A 26,553-nucleotide genomic window follows, 5' to 3' on the forward strand; every position below is an offset into this window, starting at 1 on the left:
TCTCCAAATATATCATGTCAAATTCAGATGGTACCTCCATCTAAAATCACTGCAGATTTGTAGATTCTACTGAGTATATAGTTTCTAACTCTGAGTTCTCCTGAATTTAGCAAATTGGACTGTAGTTGCTTTGTGCATTGGTACTTAAATGCTGGTAATTGTCTTTAATACCTTCTTCTAAGGAAGCAACCATTATGTAATTACTTCCTGCAAGACTATTTGATTAGAGACTGGGGAAATGAAGCCGTGACTGAACAGAGAATCTGTTTGGGACTGGTGAAACTGAAGGCTCATTAAAAGAATAATTTTAAGGAATGTATTTCAAATTAGTTTGTATGTAATTTCCTGTGAATTGGAGTTCAGTCTAGAATTTTGGATAATTTTCAGATTGGTTAACTCGTGCTTGTGGCCTTCTGATTCCGCAGACCCTGTTCTGTTTCTAGATCTAGAAATGAAACAACTTCTTTAAAGAGGTCTAATATCCGGACATAGGTTATTTTAAACCCTTGCAAAAGTACTTCTTCAGGGAGGTGTTTTCATTCACTATTTTGTTTTTAATTGTTGTTTCTGTCTTTCTTTTCTGTTATAAATTCATTTATAGGGGTGGCTAGATGATTTACAGTTTTCCATAGGGACTATAAACAGTAAAACCTCACTAATTCAGACTAGTTTTAATGAAAAGCTGTAGGAAAGAATAACAATCTAATGTAGAGAACAATTAAGATATTGGAAACTGGGTGTTGCCTAACAGTTTCATTTTATGATTTTAATTATTGGATAATTTTTAGTTATCTTAAACCTCCAATCCAGACAGTTGTATGGAGAAGCTAATGTTGTTTATCTGTAATTTGGTTTTCAAATGGTTTGTATTTTAACAGCAAGCAATCCTCTTCCCATTTGTGCAAGTCATTAATCCATTGTTTTTCCAGGCAGCCTACTTTCTTATGGATAATGTTCAGCTAAGCACCTGTCTAAAGTTTCCCACATTATAAATTCATTGAGGGCTTTAAAATTGTGATTATATATGTAACATACCTAGGTGAGAAAAGAATAAAAGTGAAGGCTTTAGGTTAGTATTAAAAATTAATTCTCACCATTGATGTTATTACTATGGTTTCCAAAGACTTTTTTTCCCCTAATGGAAATTTCAAACATATAAAAAACTACAAACAATGGTATAATAAACCTTCAAGTACTCATCACTTAGCTTCCACTATTATTAACTTGTGGCCTATCTCTTATTAAATATATTTACACACGCACACATACACACACACTCTCACACTTCCTGTCTCCCTCTCCCCCACCCACTTTTCCTTTCCAAATTATTTTAAACCAAGTCCCACACATTAAAGCATTTCTACTGTAAATGTTTCAGTATGTGTTCTTTAAAGACAAAGACATAACCATAATGCCATTTTTACACCTAAAAGTTAACAGTCTTTCTTTAATAACATCAAATATCATTTCAGTGTTAACATTTCCAATTTTCTTATGTCAGTTAATTTTCAGGATTCACATAAGATTTCACACTATATGCTTGGCTGATATGTCTGTTAAGTGTCCTTCAATCTATAGATATTCCTCTCCAACTCTTTTTTATCCCTTTGTAATTTATTTGTGGAAGAAGTGAGATCCTTTGTAACATGGAGTTTTCCATTTGGATTTTATTGTTTGCACACCCTACAGTGGCGTGTAACTAGTTTTTCTCTCTTCTGCATTTCCTGTAAATTTGCTTGTTCACACCTGTTTATATGTTGAGGTTCAAAAGAATTTCTTGTCACCTAGTTTTTTTATTTACTGTCCATAGATTTAGTTTTGCCTCCTATTAATGGGGATGTTCAAAACTGTGGAAGTAGTTTTTTTTTAATGGAAATATTTTAAAAACTGCCATCTTTTGATACCACTATCTTTTGCAGGAAAATTAGAACGATTAACATTAAAATGTAGGGTTGGCTATTTTTTTTACTTCACTCTTGGTCTTTCTGTATGAAGCTAGAGAAATTGAGTCCTTTCTTTGCCTCTGTTATCTGAGCTGTAGGTTCACATATTTTTAACATCAGTGATGAGCAAGAATGTTGGCATTCTTGTGTGTAAATACTTGTGTAAGTGCTTGTGTAAATGGCAAAACTAAACTGTTTGAATCTAGTAAAATGAATCTCATGCTTTTTCCCTCAGTAATGAACAGCACTAAAAGTTAGTTTCTTATTTTAAAGATGAAATTCAGAGGAGGAGAAGGAGAGGGGTTTGGACTGAGAGGTGTACTGCTTAGGGCAGATGAATCTGTTGATTCTGTAAGCATCATTTCCCCATCTGTGAGCAGTATTTACAGTGCTGTGTGTGCACACAGGATTGACAGAGTGCCAGAATTGCAAACTGCAGTATGGACAGGTGAATTAAAAATAATTTATAGATTACAACAAAGAAACTAGAGATGAATGGTAGACCCTTGGAAAAATTGGGGCACTAACAAGAGCAAAGAAAATAGACTAGCACAAGCAACAAATGACAAAACAGGTAACTTGGACTTCATCAAAATTAAACACTTTTGTACATCAAAGGATATTATCAAGAAATTGAAAAGACAATGAAGAATGGGAGGACATATTTGTAAATTATATATCTGATAAGGTTTTCATATCTAGAATATATAAGGAATTCCTAAAATTCAACAACACAAAGACAACCCAGTTTAAAAATGGGCAAGGGACATGAGCAGATACTTCTCAAAAGATATAGCAGTGGCCAATAAGCACATGAAAAGATGCTCAACATCATTAGTCATAAGGGAAATTAAAACCACAGTGAAACACCAGTTCACATCTACTAGGATGGCTATAGTTAAAAAAAAAAAAATAAGAGAAAATAACGAGTGTTGACAAGGATGTGGAGAAATTGGAACCCTCATAGGAATGCAAAATTATATAGCCTTTATGGAAAATAGTTATGTGCTTCTGCAAAAAGCTAAACAGAATGGCCTTATGACTAGAAGCTCCCCTCCTAAGCATACAGGACTGCACAGACCCTTCTCCTCCGGCATTCACTGCAGCCTTATTAGCAATAGGCAAAAGGTGGAAACAACACAGGTGTCTATCCACAGATGAGCAGACAAACAAAATGTAGTACATGCATATGATGGAGTATTATTGATCCATTAGAAGGAATGAAGTTCTGGTACATGCCAAACCATGGATGTACCTTGAAAATATGCTAAGTGAAATAAGCCAGACACAAAAAGACAAATATTGTATGATTCCACTTACATAAAATATCTAGAATAGGCAAATTCAGAGACCAAAAGTAGATTAGAGGTTACCAGGGGCTGAAGTGAGGGGTAGAATAGTTACTGCTTAATGGTTAGAGAGTTTCTGTTTGAGGTAATAGAAAAGTTTTGGACATAGATAGTGGTGATGGTTGCATGACATTGTGCGTGTAATTAATACCACTGATTGTACACATAAATATGGTGAAAATGTCAAATCTTTGGTGTGTATTTACAATAAAATAATTTTTTCAAAAGACTGAAATGATGAAACTAAAAGGATATTTTATTATTTTGCTTTTATCAGCTCCCAAGACATCTGACACTCATTTCAATAGAATAGAATTTACATACCGTATCACCTTCATACTGAAGGTTTTTTCCTTTGAATTTTTCAGATCATGTAAATCATAGTCTGTCCATGCTTAGAGCATGCAGGGCTCCCTTACAGGGTAAGGCCTCACACCCAGCAGCACATTGGTAAGCTGCAATGTTTAGTTTGGTCCTATGATGATTCTGTATTATGCTTAACTGAATTTCAAAGAGATCTGCCTTTTGTCTTCTAGGTCTGATAGAAGTCTGGATCATCCTGCTGGAGCAGCTAACAGCGGCTGTATCCAACTGTCCACGTCAGCACCAACCACCAACCTTGGATTTGCTGTTCGAGCTGTTGAGAGATGTTACCAAAACACCTGGTAAATATTTCTATGTCTGTCTTTTTGGGGAGTTGTTACACACAGAACTTTGTTCAGGAAGTTATTTCTGTGAGTGTCTTACCTGTTTCACTAGCACAGAGCTTCACTCATACTAGATACTTAATATTTGTTGAAGGGTTTGACATAGTGATGTTTAAAATACATCCTGTTTACATGTCTTTCGCCCAGTCCATTTACAAATCATGTGGTAGCCATGGATCCCTGTGATAATTAGGCCAAGGCTGGGGTGTCAGTGTCTCCATGAGCCAGCTGCCTTTGCTCATTCGTGATTATAGCCTTCCACTTTAGCTCAATGACACATAGTCTTGGTAGTAATAATGCACTGTCAAGACAGCAAAACATCTTGATTAAATAAAGGTCATAGATGATTGGATTTGGAAAAAAACATTAGGTGACCACTTAGTATCCTGACAGTACAAGAAAAGAATGGCCCTTAAGAATTTATTTCTTGTTCAGAAAGAATTAATCAATTTAGCATGCACATTTACACATGCAACTGTTCCCAAGATCATAGAAACTTTGTAGAAATTGTACTTTTCACTAATAGAATCAGAACCACAAATGAAACCACAAGATGAGGAGGTTTATATTCAGCATAAACTGATGAAATCTTCACAGCTGATACTGCTTTAAGATTCACTGCAAAGTTTATACCAGAATTTTTTCAGAAAAGCCAGCATAGCTGCTCCCATATGTTAAAAGACTTCATCCAAGAATAAGCAGGTATTTTATAGAATTAATTGTATGTCACTTTTTTATTGTGCAAGTACCATTTTCTGTTTCACATTGATTGCTTCTAAATGTGCATAAGAGCATTTAACCCAATAATTCTACTCCTAGCAATCTGTCACCAAAGGAAATTAATAACAGTGAAGACAAAATGTACATATAATGATGTTTTCCAGAACATCTTGAATACAAAAAATGATGAACACCCTAAATGAAGTAAATTATGATAAAAGCAGTAAATATTCTACAGACATTAAAATTAGTATTTATGAATAATATTTAATGACATGAATAATTGTTTACAAGGCATTATGTTAAAGTATATATACTATGGAGTACATTCTCAAATTCATGAAATTTTATGCATTTACAAATAAACATGTACATTTTAAAAGTACTAGAAATAAATATATCAAAATGTGATTATCTCTATGGGTGAGTTTTTTCCTTCTTTGTATTCTTATGTTTTCTGTATTTACTACCAAAACTATGCCTTGCTTTTGAATCAGAAATTTAAAAATCCATCAACATTTCCATGGAGATTTTCTTTATAGCATTGTCTATAAAGCAAAAAATTTGAAACACCTTAAATGTCCATGGATAAGTAAAACTGTTAAATATACATACAATGGAATGGCGATAAAAATGAGGAATATCTAAATTCACGGACAGAATGATCTCCAACATATATTAAATGCAAAAAATCATTTTGCAGATGAGGGTTATGTTATCCCATTTATATAAAAGTAATAAAAACAAAGCACTACTTTTCTCCATGTTTCATGTAAATATATGTACTTACATTTTAAAGAGTGTTCTTATATGCATATATGTATCTGCATGTTTATATCTGGGGACTAAGATGTTGCTCAATTGATATTTTAGCTTAATGGGTATTATTTGAATTTTTTATCAATATATACATGTGTTACTTGCATACCTAAAATCATGCAGAAACAGAAAAAAAAAATGCCACTGACGACCATATAGTCATTCTCCAAATCAGTGGTAAATTCGTTTTCCCTGCACCTTCCGGAGAACAAGGAGCTCCTTTGAAAGAGATCGGCAGTTTCACAGGATGGCTGGAGCGTCCCTTTTATTACAAAAGAGATGCTGTGGTCACAGTTCTGATGCTAATTCTCTTTTTTAGGACCAGGGTTTGGTATCTATGCCGTCGTTCACCTTCTCCTTCCTGTGATGTCTCTTTGGCTCCGTCGTAGCCATAAAGACCATTCATACTGGGATGTAGCCTCCGCTAATTTCAAGCATGCCATCGGTCTATCCTGTGAGCTGGTGGTGGAGCACATTCAAAGCTTTATTCACTCAGGTATCTGTGGTACCAGAGCATTTCATGCCGAGTATTTCTTTAGTGGGGAAGTTCACTGCCTTAAAATGCTTATAAATACCTAATGCAAATACCAGTGTATGATTTTTGTCCTGGGAATTATTAACATACAAGTACATGGTCAGTGCCAGCCTTCTAATAGATTATCAGAAAGAAAATTGATACCCATGTGTCCTCTACAAAATTATCAAACAGTATACTTAAAACACATGTGTGAGTAAAAATAAAATACCATTAAGGATATTGGACCATTGTGAGAGAAGAGGCAAGTTCAAACATGTATTAAAAAAAGAAAAAGAACTACCCCTGTAGCCTGGGGGTGAGAGCGGATGTATCCTGTTGTCCTCCACCTGGGGAAGCTAAATGGAGGAGGGCAGGGTTTTAGAAAAGGCTTCCATTAAAGGCAAGTTGCTTAACAGGTTAGGGGTAAAGAGAAGTGTCTTAGTGTCTGCGGCACTGTGAAAGAGGGTTGAAAATGTGGGGTGGTAGTATGCTGACGTCAGCAGATGGAGACGGAACTAGAGTCAGGGAAATATGTCAGTTGTGGTACCAGTGGGATAACATTTGTGAAATTCAGATTCTTGCTCATGATTCTGGCTTTGGGAAGATCTAGAGGTTTGAGAGCAGAAGAAAAATCACTGCTAGCACTCAAGGTTATAAAGACAAGGGAAAGGCATACAGAAGGATAAAGGAAGAGGTGAGGTCAGAGCCTCCCTTGTTGGAGAGGTTAGAGAAACTCATGGGAGATGTGGACCCCATGGGAGGGTCAAAAAGCAAAGATAGGAAACAGGCATCTCCACTAAGGAAGGATAGTTTCCCTGCAAAAACAAAAACTAAGAAAGAAAAAAAGTGGGTGTTTCCACACGTTGCAGTAACTGTATCCCTACCCCTGTAGGTGCTCTTGGCCAGGCCATTGCTTTGCGCAGCACAGGACCTTTAAGGATTCTATTGAAAGTTGGTTTTGTGGTGTCACAAGGACTTAACAGAAAATAATACAGCCATATTCCTAAGATTGGGCAAATAAAATGTGATTTTTGGAAGTCTTATTTTTTTAATTTTTAATTTTGGAAGTCTTATTTTCTCCTGCATACTGGGGATAATGTGCAGAATGAAAGGTTTAAGAAATAGGACAAGAATATTTGTTTTCTAAGAGCATTTATTATTTTTATTACTATTATGTTTTATTGAAGTATAGTTGATATACAATATTATGTGGGTTTCAAATATACAGCATAGTGAGTAGACAGTTAACTACATTGTTAAATGCTCACCCAAGTTAGTGTAATCACTATCTGTCAACATAAAAAGATGTTAGTTATTGATTATATTCTCTGTGCTGTACTTTCATCCCCATGACTAATTTATACTATGATTGAGATTTTTGTGCCTCTTTATCCCCTTCACCTATTTCAGCCACCTTTCCCCCATGGTAACCACCAGGCGCTTCTCAGTGCCTGTGAGTCTGTTTCTGTTTTGTTCATGTGTTTTGTTTTTTAATTCCATATATAAGTGAAATCATATGGTATTTTTTGTCTCTGTCTACCTGGCTTATTTCACGTGGCACAATACCCTCTAGGGTATTATAACCCATGTATGTTGTTCAAATGGCAGGATTTCTTCCTTTTTTATGGCTGAACAATATTCCATTGTGTATATGTACCACCTCTTCTTTATCCATTCATCTATTGATGGGGACTTTGGTTGCTTCCCTATCTTGGCTATTATAAATAATATGGCAGTAAACAGGGTTGCACGTGTCTTTTTGAATTAGTGATTTTGTTTTCTTTAGGTATATACCGAGAAGTGTGATTACTGGGTCATATGGTATTTCTATCTTTAGTTTTCTTGAGGAACCTCCATACTGCATTCCACAGCGGCTGCACTAATTTACATACCCACCAACAGTGTAGGAGGGTTCCCTTTACTCCACATCCTTACCAACACATTCTATTTTCCAAGAGCATGTAGCTCAATTTAATTTGACTCTCAGTAGCAAGGAAAGATTGTGTTTTGTTTTTCCATTTTTTTAAAAGAACTTACATTTTTATGAGCTACTGTTTAGGTTATATAATTGTTCTCTTCTGTTTAGATAGGTAAATTATATACTTAACTTTGAAAATGTACATCAACCCATAAAAGTAAAACATTTATTTCATCTTGATATATCTAGAAATTGGGTGAGACAAGCTAAAATTGGGTAAAAAAATCCAAGAAAATTGTTGCAGTTGTTTTGGGGGGGTGGGTTGGTATGACCATTTTTCCCATTGTTCTACTTTTTTTTCCCAGATATTTACATATCTTTTATCACTCAGACTTGCCTCTTTTGCTACAGGTGCCATTTCAACCCATTCCTTTACAAGAGTTGAGTGAAATCTGATTTTAATTTTTCCTGTAGACATCAGGTACGAGAGCATGATCAACACCATGCTGAAGGACCTCTTCGAGTTACTGGTGGCCTGTGTGGCCAAACCCACAGAAACCATCTCTAGAGTGGGATGCTCCTGTATTAGGTGAGAAGAGGGTTCCGTGGCTCTCCAGAACATGAGAGTTTTTACTATGAAATCCAAGGGAATTAAATTCTCTTGTGGTAGCAATCCCCTTGTTGGATTGTTTTTTTTTTCAAATAAAAATGCCTTTATGCTCATAATTCATTGCAGTGTTCAACCATCAAATATTTACTATGTAACATGTTATACAAGGGACTCTTTCATAGGAAGCAATGTATGCCAAGGTCCCTACCGTCAAGGAGCTTAGAGCCTATTCTAAAGGATACAACAGAGGAAGCACATGAAAAATTATAATATTAGGGGGTATAACTGCCAAGGAGGGGCAAGAGGGCTGGGCAGTAGGGTGGTCAGCAAGGGCTTTTTGTATTAATGACACTTGGTCAGATCCCCCATGGAGGGTGAGATTCTGATAGGTGGTGACTGCGTGAGCAAGCAGGCAGCATGAACATAATAAGAATTGTAACGGACAAAAGGGTTGGGTTTTTTAAAAATTTTTTGTCTGTTATTTGTAGAGGAATAGTAACCTGGGGCTAGAATGATAAATGAGTACAGAATCAATATGTTTTTGCATGCAAGCCTACGTTGAAACATTGGCTACTTTGTAATGGGGACCCATTGATACCAATCCTATTTCTTAAACCATTGTAATCTAAGTAAGTGACAGCAAGACTTGTAAGGAAACTAGAATAAATCTACATATGCATCTGTAAGGGCCTAAATTTCGTGACAATAATGTGCATAGATTCAAGGTTTGTTTCCTTGCTGCTTTTGGCAGGTACGTCCTCGTGACAGCAGGCCCTGTGTTCACCGAGGAGATGTGGAGGCTGGCCTGCTGTGCACTGCAGGACGCGTTCTCTGCCACACTCAAGCCAGTGAAGGTAAATCCCAGACAGGAATCAGCGCAGGCTCCACCATTCCTTGGTGTCCAGTGGCTCGTAAGGGGCACCTGGATTTGGCCTTCCACCCCCATAGCAGCAGTCTCCCTTGGGAGTCTTAACACAGGGTGAGAAAGACATTGCTGATCAGTACTTTTGTCCCAGACACAGTGACAGTGTCAGATCCGAGGCAGGGCCTGGAACCATGAAGCAGGGCGCACCAGAGAACGTCTGCTGTGTTTCCCTAGGATCTGCTGGGCTGCTTCCACAGCGGCACGGAGAGCTTCAGCGGGGGAGGCTGCCAGGTGAGGGTGGCGGCCCCCTCCTCCTCCCCCAGTGCCGAGGCGGAGTACTGGCGCATCCGAGCCATGGCCCAGCAGGTAAGGATTAGGGCTTCTGGAAGGTCTTGCATTACAAGCTGTGTTTCATGCTCTTTAGGACACTGACCTCTTGCCAGTACTATTCTGTACCAGGAATGACGTTTACCCAGGCAACAGGGTTAGGATCCTCACCACTATCTCTTGCTCATTGCATCATCCAGGACCCAGGTCAAATAGTATCCTTTTCCTACCTGGCCAGTGCACCTCATACATAACTTGACTTACTTGGACTGCTTACAAGTATTTACTTAAATTTTATTGTTACTGCCAGACTATGAATGCCGAATGGCAAACTTGATTTTTCTTCTTCTGTCTCCCATACAGAGCACCAAGCTTAACATGCACAAGTTGCTTAATAAATTTGAACTGAATGTAACTGAGCAGTAAAACCGAAATGTACTGACCTATACAGGAATCACCAATGACTTTTCTTCTGATATATGTCAGAAGTCACAAAAGTTGGCTATAAGCTTCTGAGCAGAGAATATATTGTGTATATGTGCCTTGGTATTCCTAGGGCAAGGCTTATAGAAGGTGCCTTGTGAATGTCTTTTGAGCCAGTGAATTACTGAATCACAGAAGGCCTTACAGCATCAGCACAAGCTTCAGATACGGCTCCAAACACTTAAGTGATGTGTCAGTCAGCCTCTAAGAAACCTGCATGGGGCTCTCATCAACAGTATAGTTAAGCACTGTCCTTAAGTACACATATATTCATAACAATGCAATTTAAAATAGAAAAAAATAGACTTAGTTCCCAACAGCCATTGAATGGCTGAACACTCTGTCCTATAATAGCAACAGACTTATTTGAATTGTGTTCATATGCAGAAGATAATTTGCATATATGTATATGTGTGGTATGTATTTAAAATATCAAGCAGTTTTTATAAATATATATGTACTGTTAGACTGAATTACATTTAGGAAAATAAAAGTGAGGTGGACATTATCCAAAGGCTCCCCTTCTCTACAAGATCTGTTTATCTAGGTCAAGAACTCAGTCTCTTTCACACTGTCAGTTGAGAAGTTTCCTGGCCAGGTCTGGCATCCAAAGGGCTTTCCCCAGAGCTCTTCAGACAGTGGGACAGGAACCTCCCACCTTCAGCTTCTCACATCATCACTGACAACATTCATAACATCCCAGGGCTTGATAACTCTGCTGTTCTGAAGGAAGAGAGCTGATCCCACTCAAGTGTCCCTGGCCAGCCTACAGAGGTCAGAACAGAAGAAATGTCATATGGCTGCAATGAATACCACTTCCAACAGCACAGCCATTGTGGACAGCTGCAGGAGCAGTAAGCCTGGCTAGGAACTGTAACAGAGAGGCCAAGAGGGTGGTCCTCAAACAGCCTCTAAATAGGAAGCTCTAACAAGGGCTAAAAAATTTTCCCCTGTGCACACAGCAATCTCTTCAACCACATGCCACCACCCAGCAAGAACATGAAAATGTCAGTGAAATCCTCTTCTGAGCTAGGTCGCTACTGGAGAAGAGCACAGACCATTTAGTGAATTTTTTACGTTTCAGTGTTTCTTTATTCCTCAGCCCCAAATCATCCTCTTCTATTCATCCTTCAGATAACCCAGGATTCAATAATCTGATAATTAACATATTAAAAAATAACAAAGATTTAGAAAGAAAATGCTCATATTTCCAAAGGGAAGTAGTGGAGGTAGGTAAAATAAAATCATCTGTACAGGCCTGGAAATGGTTACTATTTTCTTAGTCGCATCTCCCTCTCTCTAGTAGAATAGCAAGGCCCCATCAGTAGTTCTGGCAGGAGAGGTCCTAGTTGAGTTTTATTCTTGCCTTGAAAAGAAGATGATGCCAAAATCAGAGAAGCTCTTTTACAAACATAGCCCCTCTTTATTTACTCTTGATTAATATTAGATGTCAGTACTTACTATCTGGAATGTAATGAATTGTCACGTGGTGCCATTAGTGTCAGCAGCTAACATTTATAGAATGTTTACTCTTCTGTTCTAATGCTCTGCATATGTAATATACACGTTAATTCTTTCATGAATAAGTGAAGGTTTATTCATACCATGTAGGAAACCATCACTTTATAAATGAGAAAATGAGTAGGAAGAATAAGCAGCTTGCCCAGCGAGTCCCTGGTAGTGTCGGATTGAGGGTGGTGGGGCTCTGACCTGTGCCGTGTACCTGTGCAGGTGTTCATGCTGGATACCCAGTGCTCACCAAAGACTCCCAACAACTTCGATCATGCTCAGTCCTGTCAGCTCATTATTGAGCTGCCTCCTGATGAAAAGCCAAACGGACACACCAAGAAAAGGTAAGCAGCTAAGCTTAAACTCTACAGGGCCTTTATAATGGGAAGGTTCATTTATTGTCAGTTCTTCCTTATTGTAGTCCAAGCTTTAGCTAAGAATACTGAAGACATTTGTAGAATCATTTTTAAAAGGCTTTCATAGAAATTGTTAGTCTTTTAATCAGATTTCCCACATTTCACATGTATTAGTTTGTTAGGATTGCCAGAACAAAGTACCACAGACCGGGAAGTTTAAACTATAAAAATTTATCCTCATAGTTCTAGAAGCTAGAAGTCCAAGATCAAGGTGTTAGCATGGTTTCTTCTGAGGCCTCTTTCCTTGGCTTCTGGATGGATGTCCTCTCCCTGTTATCTTCACACGGTCTTTCCTCTGACCCGTCTGTGTCCTGCCTCTCCATCTCACAGGAACACCAGTCACTGGATTAGGGGCCACCCTGAAGACCTTTCTCTAAATACAGTTACAGTCTGAAGTACCGTGGGTTAGGAATTCAACATAGGAATTTGGGGAGGACGCAACTCAATGCATCTATAACATTATATACATTATAATCTTTTTTTTAAATTATAATTTGAAGTGTGATTCCTTTTGTTTCAGTAAGAAATATATCAACTTCTCACAAGTAATACAGCTGTCAGGAAACAAAAAGGTCTGAACCCACCACAGGAAACTTACCCATTTTAAATACCTGCCTAAAAACTATTGTTTCCAGAGTTGAAGATGTAGACAATGACTGAATTCAATAATCTGATAATTTTTACAAGATTTAGGAGTTTTAAACTTTCAACACACTAATAGTAGTAATGATAAGTACTTGAGAACTGTATGTAAACTCTAGGGGCTAAACATATCTATCCTCAGTAATCCATGCAGAAATATTCCGAGAAGGTGGGCCACTTCTATAGGAACACCCAACTGTGACATGGTGGGGCCAAAATCAAAATCGTTTCCACTTTAGGGAGAGTATGATTTTTCCAAAAAGCTAGTTAGTACAGCAGCTTGACTAATAAATCTGTGTGAAATTTCCAGATACTAATTTTTTTGGTCAAGTATATGGTACAAACAAAAAACAATAAAATAACTATGAACCTGCCATCCAATCTCAGAAACAGAACTGGGGAGGAATACATGGAGTATTGGTAAATTTCTATGTCCTGCTTCCCTCTGCTGCCATTCACTCATTTTTATCTGCTTTATGTACCCAACAAAGTGTACTCCTTTTTACATCTTTATGTATTGATCTGTTTCATAATTTCAGTTCTTTTCCTATCAGTCTTCCTTTTTTTGTATGTCTGGTTCCCTTCCAGACAATTACTCTTGATGAAATATTTCTGAAGTTTTTGAAGTACAGAAAGGGAAAAAAAGAGAAATCATCTGAATTCACTTTATAAGTAAAATATAGGGAAAATAGAATAGCCTAATATTCCTGTTACTGCTTTAAAAGTTTTTATAAGGTCAGCATGATTCATCAGTTTCCTTAGTACTTTCAATAGACAATTATCCCCTCAAGTAAGTATAACAGAAAAACACATTAAATTCTTCAGTAGAAGCCATTGTGCCTATAACATTCCTTAACATACTTAAGAGCTCTCAACCAAACTATCTCTTATGCATTCTTGTATTTGACTCTTATTAGCAGGGGCAATTCTTAAGAAAAGTTTGTATGCTGGTCAGGTGCATCCTCAATGGTCCACGCTGAAATCACCCATGGATAAAAACACCTAAATTAAAACCAGATTATAATATTTAAATAAAGAGAAACCCGGGTGTTGTTTTTAAATTGCTTGGACATTGATAGCTTCAGTATTGTGAAAATCCACGTAATCTTAATTAGAGCTTTAAAATGTACTTTAAACTACGAATCCCTTTATCTCTGATACCAAGTTCAGCATGTTTTAACTCAAGCAGTTGTTGTTATGCAGTTAACTCTCAATTATCTAATCCAGAGGCTTGCTTTCCTTTGCATTTTACGTCAGAAGCAGGAAGGGAGAATAAGGTTCACCACTTCCCAGTCCCCTTCTTAAAGGGTGTGCTGAGAAAACGGTTGAAACCCTTAGGTACCACAAATTGCAAGTTCTCTGTTGATTTGTTTGCTCCAGATCTTTCTTGTCTTCCATCAGCACCAATGGTTAAGAGTTGCACATCCACAGTTATTTCATTTCAGAATCTTTCTGAAATTTTGATCTCTTCAGTATTGCTGCTTCTTTCCCTGTTTTCTTATTGCTGCATCATTTAGCTTGAGCCTAACATAAAGTGGATTTTCTGTCCTTTTCCCATGCATAGTCAGCATTTTATATCCTCTAATGTGTCATATATCCAAACAGAGTACCTTGGTTGATAAAGATGCTCCATAATTCAAACACAGACTTGCCTCAACCTTCTCTTTAAATGTGTCCTGGCAAAGGGCTTTCCATTTCTCAGGGATAGTAACAGAAAATATGCTGTGGACTATGTCATTTATACCTCCAGAAGGCTGATCAAACTCTCCATGCTGGTTGTGCTTCCTTCTTCAGGAGTCCAGGCTGCCAGGGGAGGCAGGTGTCAGGGCCATTGGTCAAGGAGAGCATTCCTCCAGGCTGTGATCTGGGTGGGTGTCTCTACTCCCAACCAATCTGTTTCTGTTACTCGATTTGTTTTGGAGACTTACTGCGTCGTACCCTCACCAGACATTTTCCCAGGCCCTGGGGACAAGAAGCTGAATAAGATACTGCCCTAGCCCTTGAGGACCTTACAGTGTAGTAGGGAAGACAGCCAAGGGAGCAGATTTAAGTGACCAGCGATGGGATGTCCCTTTTTGTTAGTGTCCTAGAGTAGAGGACTTGAAGCACGAGACCAAGTTGTTGGCTTGGGAGCTCTCTTCATCAGAAGAATGTGTATTCAGGGTTCCTAATACCTTAACTTATCAAAAGTTCCTTAAGTAGAGGCTGAGGGGAGGGGGAATAGGGAGTTATTGTTTAATGGGTATAGAGTTTCTGTTTGGGAAAATGGAAAAGTTCTAGAAATAGGGAGTGGCAACAGTTATACAACATTGTGCATATACTTAATGCCACTGACTTGTACTTTTAAAAATGGTTAAAATAAGTAACTTCTTCTCATGGGAACGTATCCTATACATAACAAAGTTACTAAGTGATTTGTTAGAAACGGTCACTATGAATGACAATCCTCTGCTCCTCGTTCACTCCACCTTTGCCAAGTGTACGGTGTTCCCTCAGTGTACCACCACACAAAGGGCGAGTCAGCCTTTAAATATATGGAAGGATTTTTGTACTTTTCTTGCTTTAGAAAAGTGATTTTTAAATTCAAGATCATAAAACAAAAACAAGTATTAACATCATGACTGAAATCCATATTATTAATAAGAGTTGTCATAATTTTATAATTCTCCAGTTATGGGAATGAGTTTGCAACAGGATGGCATAAGCTATTTTCATGGAGTTCTAAGAGCAATAAAAAGAACATGAAACCATAAACCCCAAACCATACTGGTAAATTAAGATATTTGGTAAATGTAGTACCTAGAATTAAAATTGTTTTCTTAGTACAAGACTCCAGACAAAAGAGGCCAAATCACCAAGTGGCATTGCTGCTAGTACTGCTTATCCCGAATGTGCCCTGATTAGGAAGAGCTCTTCCTATGTGCGTCCTAAGGCTGTTGACAGTTGTTAATTCTATAATTCCTGGAAATCTTTATCCGTCCCCACTTCCAGTCGGAGTTCAATCATGATTAAGGAGTTCTTGACACTTTTTAAATCAATTAGTATCTCCCCAAGAAGTTTGCCCTTTTTTAAGGGAAGCATTAAAATACAAGTAGTTTAGTTTGTAATTTTACATATATTCTGAAATGTGTAATATCTGAATTGCTTTAAAAAAATAAGGCAGAAGGCTACTAATCAAGCCCTTTCTTTTCATTTGAAGTGTTTCTTTCAGGGAAATTGTAGTGAGCTTGCTGTCTCATCAGGTGTTACTCCAGAACTTATATGATATCTTGTTAGAAGAGTTTGTCAAAGGCCCCTCACCTGGAGAGGAGAAGACGCTCCAGGTGCCAGAAGCCAAGCTGGCCGGCTTCCTCAGATACATCTCCATGCAGAACCTGGCGGTCATTTTTGATCTGCTGCTGGACTCATACAGGACAGCCAGAGAGTTTGACACCAGCCCCGGGTTGAAGTGCCTGCTGAAGAAAGTGTCTGGCATTGGGGGTGCTGCCAACCTCTACCGCCAGTCCGCAATGAGTTTTAACATTTACTTCCACGCGCTGCTCTGTGCTGTTCTCACTAATCAAGAAACCATCACTGCTGAGCAAGTGAAGAAAGTCCTTTTTGAGGACGATGAGAGAAGCACAGACTCGTCCCAGCAGTGCTCATCAGAAGATGAAGACATTTTTGAGGAGACTGCCCAGGTGAGCCCCCCGAGAGGCAAGGAGAAGAGGCAGTGGAGGGCCCGGATGCCCTCTCTGAGCGTCCAGCCCATCAGCAACGCGGACTGGGTGTGGCTGGTCAAGCGGCTTCACAAGCTGTGCATGGAACTGTGCAATAACTACATCCAGATGCACCTGGACCTGGAAAACAGCCTGGAGGAAGCGCCCGTCTTCAAGAGCGACCCGTTCTTCATCCTTCCCTCCTTCCAGTCGGAGTCGTCCACCCCGTCCACCGGGGGGTTCTCAGGCAGAGACACGCCTTCGGAGGATGACCGGGGCCAGGCGCGGGAGCACGCGGCCGAGGCCCTGGGCCTGAGGGCGGGCGGCGGGGAAATGCTGCCTCTGCCCCCCAGCCCCAAGGTGGAGAGGAAGGACCCCAGCCGCAAGAAGGAATGGTGGGAGAACGCAGGCAACAAAATCTACACCATGGCGGCGGACAAGACCATTTCGAAGTTGATGACTGAGTACAAAAAGAGGAAACAGCCACATAACCTGCCCACATTCCCCAAAGAAGCCAAAGTGGAGAGGAAGGGAGAAGCGCTGGGCGCCAGGGGCCAGGACTCGCCGCTGCCTCAGCGCCCGCAGCACCTGGTGGACCAGGGGCAGATGCGGCACTCGGTCAGCGCAGGCCCCGAGCTGCTGCGCCAGGACAGGAGGCCCCGCTCGGGCTCGGCCGGGAGCTCCCTGAGCGTGTCCGTGAGAGACGCCGAAGCACAGATCCAGGTGGGTTCGGGCCGCCGGAGAGCAGGGGGCAGGCCAGGTTCCCGGTGGCAGGCGCGTGCCCCGCGCAGAGCACTGCTGCACATTCTGAGATTTGCTAGCTGCCAGTGGGAGACCCGATGCAGTTTCCCTCCCATGTCAGCGGGTTGCCTAAGAGTGTGTCAGCATGAAACTGACAAATCGTTCTGAGAATTCCTCCTATTCAGGAATCATCTGTATGGGTTATAACAAATTGTTCCTGAAAATTAGGCACCCACCTGTATAAGTAAAATGAAGCAAAAGCTGATAAAGTGGCATTGAATCCTGAGTTTACAGAATGTCTTCTGTGCATCTTTAAATGCTAATTATGAAGAATGAGGTAAGGAGACAGGCAAAGTGAATAACTGTGTTCATCTCAGGTTTTTTAAACCCATCCTGAGCACATAAAAATTCTCATTCTTCAGAGGGCTTTGAGTGTTTGTGTTCCTTCATATATTTAATATTTGTAATTCCCTGGCACATCAATGAGCTTGGGAGGAAAAGAGTGTTGGTACTATTTTGTTCAGTTTAAGAATAGACGAGATAAGAGAAATGTCATAAAAAGCCCTGGAAACATAATCTGGATGTTTATGTTTTATTGTGGACTCCTGTCACAGGCATAGCAAATTAGAAAAGCTTGGAACCTCAGAGTCCATGACCAGAAATATGTTCTCAGAATGAACACAGAATAATTCAGAGTCCACAAAAAATCATCTTAGACTAAATCTGCAAAAGAAAGTCCAGTCAAACTGAGATGTCTAGTCATTCATTCTCACAGACAACCTTGACGATGGATCTTAAGTGCTGTTTCATGTCTTGGAGATTTGTTTATCCTAAAGTAAGACAGACCTATTCCAAGTTTTTCTAAACATTTATAGAGACTACTGATTAAAAGTGTTGTATGGCTTATGGAAATCTCATGAGAAGGCTCGAAAGAATTTCTTACAATCTGAAAAATAAGATTTGCATAATTTGTGAAAGCTGAGAATAAGATATTCCTAGTATATATGAACTTAAAATGACTATTACAGGCACATTAAATGAGTAAAGACTAATTTTTTGTAGCTAAAAGTCTGAAAAAGAACATTTGTAAATTGGCAGGTCTTAGCCATATGTGAAAGTCCAAATAAAACTCTAGGAAAAAGCTGCCAATTCTCCTAAATCCTTTTTCGTAGGCATGGACCAACATGGTGCTAACAGTTGTCAATCAGATTCAGATCCTTCCAGACCCGACCTTCACAGCCCTGCAGCCAGCAGTGTTCCCGTGCATCAGCCAGCTGACCTGTCATGTGACTGACATCAGAGTTCGCCAGGCAGTGAGAGAATGGCTTGGCAGAGTTGGCCGTGTCTATGACATCATTGTGTAGAAGACTCATGTTGATGGAATTCAGTAGTGACAGGAGAATATGCCTGCCAGGCGAATTGAGAGTATTTTCCCCACCACCAGCCCACTGAAACTAGCGTCTCAGAGAACAATCAGCTGCTCCCCGGCTCATCAGCACTGGGGCCATTCTGGATACTGTTTGAATCTAGATAATACAAATGATAACTCCAATTTTGCACATTATCTCAGAAGAATCTCCATTCCTTGATACATTTCTGAATCTTCAAGTTTATTTCCCAGTGCTTTTTGCCTGCGGTGTTACTCCCAAATGGGTCACTCGCAAGGGCCACTCCTTTGAAAACACTACATCGATCCTTTTGATTTTTTTTTAATGCAATTGCTAAGGAAATATTTGCTGGTAAGTCAGGCTGATGTATAAGCACTCAGACATCTAGTACTAGACATTATCCATTGGAGGAAGATTTATATTATGGTTATGGGTTTGGCAGGAAAGAAAACAGATGGAAAAATATATTCTTGGGTATCATAATCAAGAAAGGGATGACTTCCTCTGTAAAACATTCCAGAACATTTCAAAATTGCCCTAACTTGTCAAGATTTTCCAGCTGGTATTCACCGGCTTTTTATCTTAAGGTACTGTTGTGCCTTTATTTCCCTATTTCTAAAGGAAGAAAATTCTTTCCTGGCTGAGTTTTAAGTCTGTGTCATGGCAGCCTCTAACAGACAGTGCCCAGCTGGCTGATAAACAGATATTGCCACAAGACATGACTGACCAGCCACCTCATTAGTCTCTGCTTTTGCTCTCAAGGCAAAAAAAGGAAAGGGAAAGAAAAAAATGGTGCCTTAGTCCCTTGTTGCACAGACATTTCTATGCTCCACATGAATATAAGGTGTAACATTTGGTTTTTTAAGAAAGCAAAGCATTAAAGTGCTACTCATTTTATATCATCACCCTTAAGAGGAAAGGAACTCAGAGTTCTCCATCCATTGAGCAGATTTCTCAGGGAAAGGGCAGGACGTGGGGTAGGAAGATAGCTAGAAGGGGAAGGAAAGGAGATCAGGATGAAATCACTTTAAATTTTAACAATCATATGAAATCATGGTGTTATTTATACAAGCATTAGACTCAGAAGAAACTAAAAGAGAAGAGAATACAGAATGAGATTTAGAAAATTTTTTCAATTTAAAATATATCTCCTCTCTGGTAAGTAAATTTGCCATATGTCTGAGGTCCTTTCATTCAAACCAATATTGTGAATATTTCTCATTAAATATTACTCATTAAATATTATTTATTATTTCTTACTAAATATTACTAGTAAATATTTCTCATTAAATATTACTAGAAAATTAATTTGAACCTTTACCTTATTTATAATATATTTGATACCTCTTAAATTATAAGGAAATTCCTCAGTCAAGCCCATGCAAATATACTCTAGAAAGTAGTTAGTTGCTAAGACGTACATTATAATTTTCCCAACTCCAAAAAATGTATTCATAATTGAAAAACATAACTGAAAAACAAAACTTCAGTATTGAAGTAAGGATTTAAAACTCACAGCGCTGGTATTTGTAAACTTTGTCTTCTTTGAGGAATATGTAACTACAAAGTGAAGAGGAAGACAGGGTCCCCGGATTTATTCACCTAAAAGAAAGAACCTTCGCATTCAGTGCACCATATAGAGATCACCACGGAATCCAGATGACATTTTTCCAATTCCACAAAACACTCTTTGCCTTCAGCTTTGACTCCTTAGACAGTAAGTCAAGGTTGAAGACAGATCAAGTGTTTGACCGTAACCGTGAATCATTGGGATAGTAATGAGCTGTATTCTATACTTTGGAATTTTTATATTTTGTAAGTAGACCTGTAAGTTGGGTAGATACTTTTATTCCTTTTTAAGAAAAGCAGTATACCCTTATTCTGGTTTGGGTTTTCTGGGTTTTTTGGGTAGGTCATCTGAAGTTTGGTTCTCTTTCGTGAGTGTGAGTACTACAGAATTACAGGGGGGAAGATGCTTCAGTAAAGCAGACTTTAAATAAGAATAATTACAAAATGTTTACATGTAGCAAGTTATACAAAGTAAAAAAATTTCAAAGAAAGCCAGTCTCCATTTATGGATGTCATGTCCCAGAGTGTGTTAATTGTTTAGAACTCAGAATTCATTCTCCCACAGAGTCTATATTATGGGATCCAAGGCTAGTTTATGAAAATAAATTTACCCCATACTGTGTGCAAACTAACTCCACTACTAACCCAGTTATGGGTCCCAGGAATAAAAAGAGGAGGGAATGTACATAGCTCTGAACCTACAATTTTACAAGAGGGTATTGGCCCCTTCCACCGTCTTTTTTACAGCCCACTGCCAGTCCCAGTGTGCCCTGTGCCACATCCAAGTCAGATTTCAACCGGAAAATTATCTAAGTCATAGAAGTCCTTTCCAGAAGTGTTTACAGTTGTCAAAAAGAACATTGCTTGATGCAGATAATCTCTAATAAATAGAACTTCCGGTCACAGTGAAATCAGCTGCATTTTTCCAGGATGGAGAAGAAAGGGAGATACTTAGGAACCCTTGGTAGATTAGTGGTCCTTTCCCAGACTGCCCCAGTGAGTTCCTCACACTCTTCCTGGTGTCTTGGTTTCTGCCTTTCCCCATCTCTTCCTTCACTTCCTCCCAAGGTCTCTCGAAGACCACGGTCAAGGCAGCCTTTGTAGTTAAAATTATTACTTTATATTCACAAACCTAAACAGAGTAAGATTTTGCACATTGCTTTTAGATGCCCATATATGCTGCCAAAATTGTTACCCTGAGATTAAGATTTAGTCTTTTTCTATGATTTTGATAAAGTGTGTATCATAAAAGCACCTGGACAACTCAAAGTGCATAGGAATTCCTGACTGAAAGGCTCTGCCAAGTATAACACACTCTTCTCCAGATTCCTCTGTGCCATGAGGCTGTAGGCTTGATGGAGGGTGCACAGGTTGTACATAGGCTCTCTCCTAGCTCTAGCATCTCCCAATCAGCCTTAGACAATAAGTCAAGGTTGAAGACAGATCAAGTGTTTGACCGTAACCGTGAATCATTGGGATAGTAATGAGCTGTATTCTATACTTTGGAATGCTTAAGCTACCTGGTTACACCATCTTGTTTTTTCCTCCCATTATTATTATTTTCTAGCTTTCTCCATCAGCACAAAACTAGGGCACCTTTTACCACTTTTAGGCTGTTTAATTACTGACTGAGGCAGATGCTAACCTACATAACCACTCAGGTTAAAATACTTTCAATCAAAATGATGAAATATTAACAATTTGAAAGTAACTGTAAATGGAAACTTCTTGCTACAATATCACTAGGCTTTTTGTTCTTGTTGTTTTAAGAAGGCTTATAGAGAGTCAGCTGAGAGAGTCAAATAGCCTTAACTGTATCAAGATAATGCAATTATATAATAGGTATCCTTGACTTCCCCCAATATGTCACACAACTGCTTATATAGGAAGGTTTTCTTTCTCAGAAAGGAAAATCCATTCATCAATCCCATCAAATTAAGCAGAATGAAGACCTTTGTTTGGAGCTGATAACAATAGCAAGAAGTTACAAACAGCAAGGAGGAGGTGACATTTGTTGAGTGTTACTGTGAATGTAGACCTTTATCTATGTTACCATAGTTCTCAACATAACCTGGTGAAACAGGTATTGTTTTCCTCATTTTTTTCACCTGAGGATATAGACACAGACCCAGAGAAGAAATTTACCCAAGATAACCAGTAAATGGCAAAGTTGGTTGTAAAAGAGGTAGTCCTGAATTCAGAGGCCATGCTCCCCAGCACCATGCTCTCAGTGCATAGAGTAAACCCTTTAGTGTTTCAAGAAATTAAACAGTTAAAAAGAGTGGAGAATATTTGATTGATGTCCCAGATCTGTTAAGTTATGGGGACTTTTCAAATAGAATTTAAAAAGAGAGAGTGCTTATACATATAAAGATAATTTATAATATTTTGGGTATTTGAAAATAAAGGAAACAAAATCTAAACATTAATCTTAAAGCAGACCCTCATTGGTAATTTAGAGAACTTGCCAATTTAGTTGGAAATGATGGAATAGTAATGTTCATGGCCAGCTGTTATGCAGAAAAACACAACACTCTGTCTGGAATGACTTGCACGATTTGTAAACCTTTTTCAATTACCATTTAATCACTCCGAGTAAAGTGCCCTGGAGCTAACAGTGTCTCTCTCTACCTGCTTGCCTCGGAAGTATACAGTACTTAATTGGTAGGGCATCCTCAAAGTTTGGAAATAGGCAAAATAAGTGATAATGATTTTTCAAATGCACATGCTTTGAGGATGAAGTGACTGGTTAGACAAGACTGTTTAAAAATTCAGGTACTGAAGGCATCAGGTCAATATACATAGTAACTATGTGCTAAAACACCTAAATATTTCTACTTACTTTGAGGACAAGGAAAAAGGCAGGAGGAAAATCCTGTATTTTCTATCAAGCAGATGACAGAACCTACCTATGCTTGGGTACCAGTTAGGTTATCCTAGTGAGATTTAGTGTGGCCTTACAAAAGCAAAGGACTGCTTTTAAGCATTTTTACTGGAAATATGAGCTTGTTACTCAGCAAGATTTATGAAATTGGAAAAGAACTCATAATTGTGCCTCATCAAAAACAAAAAAAAAAGTATATTCTCATTCACTAGTGGAACAATCTAGAAAACTTTGTCTATCTCTCTTGTGAGATCCTCTTCCTCTGCTTGTGTTGTAATGTTTGTATTTTATGTGAAAATAGCTAGGAATTAAAATTTTGGACTCGAACACCATTTAGGTTTCTAAAACACAAAAATTTCTTCAGGGAAGACAGATCAGAAAAAAGAAAAAGATCATTCCCTAAGATAGTTGAAGAGAAACTCAATTGAGAACAGTGTTCTAGTTCCTCATAAACAGTAGCACTACTTACTAACCACATTTACTAAACCCAAGTCCCACACCACTAGCGCCCTACAAAACCTGTCCCCCTCTTTCTAAGTGATAATGCGTGGGGCTGCGGGGAGGAGAGACTGCTGACCATCTTGACAGAACTGCAGTCAACTGCTGATGGATCTCATTCAGCCATGGTCCTTCCAGCCTTTTCAACCACCAAGAATTGCTTGTACTGTTAGTTCCTATCCTGAAGGTTTAAGTAGCGGTTGTCCACTATCTTTTAACTTTAGAATAGTGATTCTCACACTTTAGCACACATCAGAATCACCTGAGGGCTTGTTAACACCCAGAGTGCTGGGTCCCACCCAGAGTTTCTGATTCAATAGGTTTGGAAATTTACATTTCTAACAAGTTCCTCCAAAAAGCAATGCAGTGGGTTTGGGTTCCACACTTTGAGAACCACTGCCTTGAAAAATTCCCAACTACCACCTTTGAGATCAGCCTGACTTATCAAGCTCTAGAGAAAAACTGAACTAAACCTTGGGCAGACAGCTCGGGATTGTGTTGTCTAAGCATTCCTGCTCAATCTTCCCAGTTTCCAGGTCTATTATACCAACAATTGGTTTTTCACAAGCTAGAAGACAATGAATGTATAATTTCTATGGAACAGTGAAATCAGTGTGAGCTCCTCTTTGTATTCAGGATTATTGAGTCTATGGATGATTTGTATCATGTTGACCCTTTGACTTGTACTGAGGTGATTTTAAATTTAAGTATGTAGTGTTTGAGTCTCTTCTGTCCATATAGTTTTAATGAGATGTTTCCATGGTGACTCCATCTCAACCTTGGCTCCTGGCTTCCAGAGATTTTTGAGTAGTTGCTAGCTTGCCAGTAGTTTTATATCTCTTATTAGTCATCAAAATATCAGCACTTCAAGATGATATTACATTATTTGATATACCTTCATCTTTCACTTAACTGTCTGGTATAAATTAATGTTTTAATTTCCTATATTAGCTGTAAAGAGTCTGCCAAATGGCTTCATGGAAATTTGCAAACTGAAACAACTCCCTTTTAAGCATACATATGCCTGTTTTAAAAAGGACTTTTCAGTAAATATGTTGTCTTTGAGTTCATTTGCACGATGAGACCATATCCATTATCTCATCTTCCCAATGATGGGAGAAATGTCAAAGTGTGTCAATATGCTTTGGGAATACAGTGAAATCATGTTAACTCAAATACAGGTGGGGCCTTATTTTATTTCTTAACTCTATTCAGTTTTAGCTTTGGAAATTCTTTTTAACATTAAAAAATAAGGATCATGGAATAATTCAAGAGAAAAAAATTAAGTACCTTAAAAATCATCATCTATTTATTAACTATATTAATTACACATATTCTTATTGATTTCGTGTTTCTCTATAAAGATGTATACTTAAATACCCTGACATCATTTAAATTACTTTAGATTGTTGTATGAATAGAAAGTAATGACTATACTTAACTAGAATTACTAAGATCAGAAAACCTATCAATGGTATTAAGGACTCAAGTCCTTGCCTCTGTAGAGAGAGAGATATTTCTTGTTTCACTTTTGTTTTTCATAAGCTCTTTTGGAAATTATGCATGCATTTAGTTCTTTTAATCATAATTGATTTAAGTGTAAATTTAAAAAATTAACCTCTAGGAATAATTTATGTTTGATCTATTTCACCAACTGGTGCCAAAAAAGGGAGAGAGGACGGAATCTAAAAGCCAATCTTTTGAACCACTATGAACTTTGCCCCAGGCACTACCAGCCACCGGTGGTCATTCGTGGCTACCTCACAATTCTGGGCCTGCTGCTTTGTGTTCCTCCCTCTGCTGTTCTCTCATCTAATTTTTGTTGGAAGTAGTTTTCTCTAGAAAAAACTGGTTTCCCACTAAATAGGCAAAACTGGATAAAGATGAATGCTTTTGATATTTTGGGCTTCACTCTCACTGAAACCATTAGTAGAATATCCGGGTACGGCATGAGAGGGGCAGGAGGAGGTGCCTAGGGAGAAAGGCTGACATGGGTTGTTTTTGTTTCTCAGTTGGTTTTCTGTAGAAGAGGTGGGGGTATGGAGCTAAGAATAAGAAGTTTATTGCCCTAACCATGCCAGGAGACTATTATTCAAGATTATTTTCCTGCTTTTCTAAGAGGAATAAATTTAAATTAACAGCATGGCAAACAGTTCACCTAATACCATCTCCCAGTCTACATAAAGCCAGTGGGTGGTAAGGGTCCTTTTATCTTTTTGCGTGTTATGCCAAAGAATCTATTTATTTACATTGAAAATTATAAATAAATGAAGCTTTGTGTAGCCATATAATTTGAGTCAGTATACCATTTTATCTATAAGATGCAAAATTCATCCTTGCAACCCCATTCACCAGGAGCCTTGAAGCATTTCTTTCACTCCAAAGGACTTGTCAAGGAAGTACAATTTTTATTTTGCCTTCTTAGTTTGGCCATGTTTATTTAAAAAACAAAAGAAAACCGAAAAACACCCTCCTTTATATGTTGGTATAACTGTTTGATTTGATATGATCTGTCCATTTGTTTAACAGGTCCCTGTAAGCAAGCTTGCAAGTGTATTTTGTGTACATTTTATCTGAGGTAAAAATGAAAATTCTAAAGAGAAAATATTTTAAAAGAGACTGTATTTATGTTGCTTGTGTTGTAGAATAAAGATTCAAATGCATTAAAAAATGTAATATGTGAAATTATTTTGATAGATGTATTCAGGAAAGAAAATTATTTATGTAAATGTCCTATGTTTGCAGAATTCTGCCAGAAGAACTAGGTTCCTTTCCATGGCATTTCATAACTGACTGGAGAGCCCCCCTTCCAATTCCGTAACAGAGACATAGTCACTGCTGAAAATTTGGTGCATGCCTAGAAAATACATTTGAAGAAATACATATATATTTTTATATATATACATACATATGCCAATGTTAACTTATAAAAAGGTGGCTTACTTTACAA

General features: G+C 38.4%; 1 protein-coding gene across 3 annotated transcripts in view; it reads left to right on the forward strand.

Annotated features, from left to right (window-relative positions):
* ARFGEF3 (ARFGEF family member 3) overlaps positions 1-26,279 on the forward strand; it is a 155,228-nt gene extending 128,949 nt beyond the window's left edge. For all 3 annotated transcript variants that reach the window (XM_036994810.2, XM_017665088.3, XM_036994813.2), the window contains 8 exons: positions 3,829-3,957; positions 5,858-6,034; positions 8,448-8,562; positions 9,335-9,437; positions 9,683-9,814; positions 11,990-12,111; positions 16,025-17,246; positions 18,437-26,279. In XM_036994810.2, the coding sequence (XP_036850705.2) occupies positions 3,829-3,957; positions 5,858-6,034; positions 8,448-8,562; positions 9,335-9,437; positions 9,683-9,814; positions 11,990-12,111; positions 16,025-17,246; positions 18,437-18,628 (2,192 nt within the window). In that variant the 3' untranslated portion in view covers positions 18,629-26,279. The remainder of the gene's footprint in view (positions 1-3,828; positions 3,958-5,857; positions 6,035-8,447; positions 8,563-9,334; positions 9,438-9,682; positions 9,815-11,989; positions 12,112-16,024; positions 17,247-18,436) is intronic.
* Positions 26,280-26,553: the final 274 nt, after the last annotated feature.

This window comes from Manis javanica, chromosome 13 (genome assembly GCF_040802235.1).
Source record: "Manis javanica isolate MJ-LG chromosome 13, MJ_LKY, whole genome shotgun sequence".
Classification (NCBI taxonomy): Eukaryota; Metazoa; Chordata; class Mammalia; order Pholidota; family Manidae; genus Manis; species Manis javanica.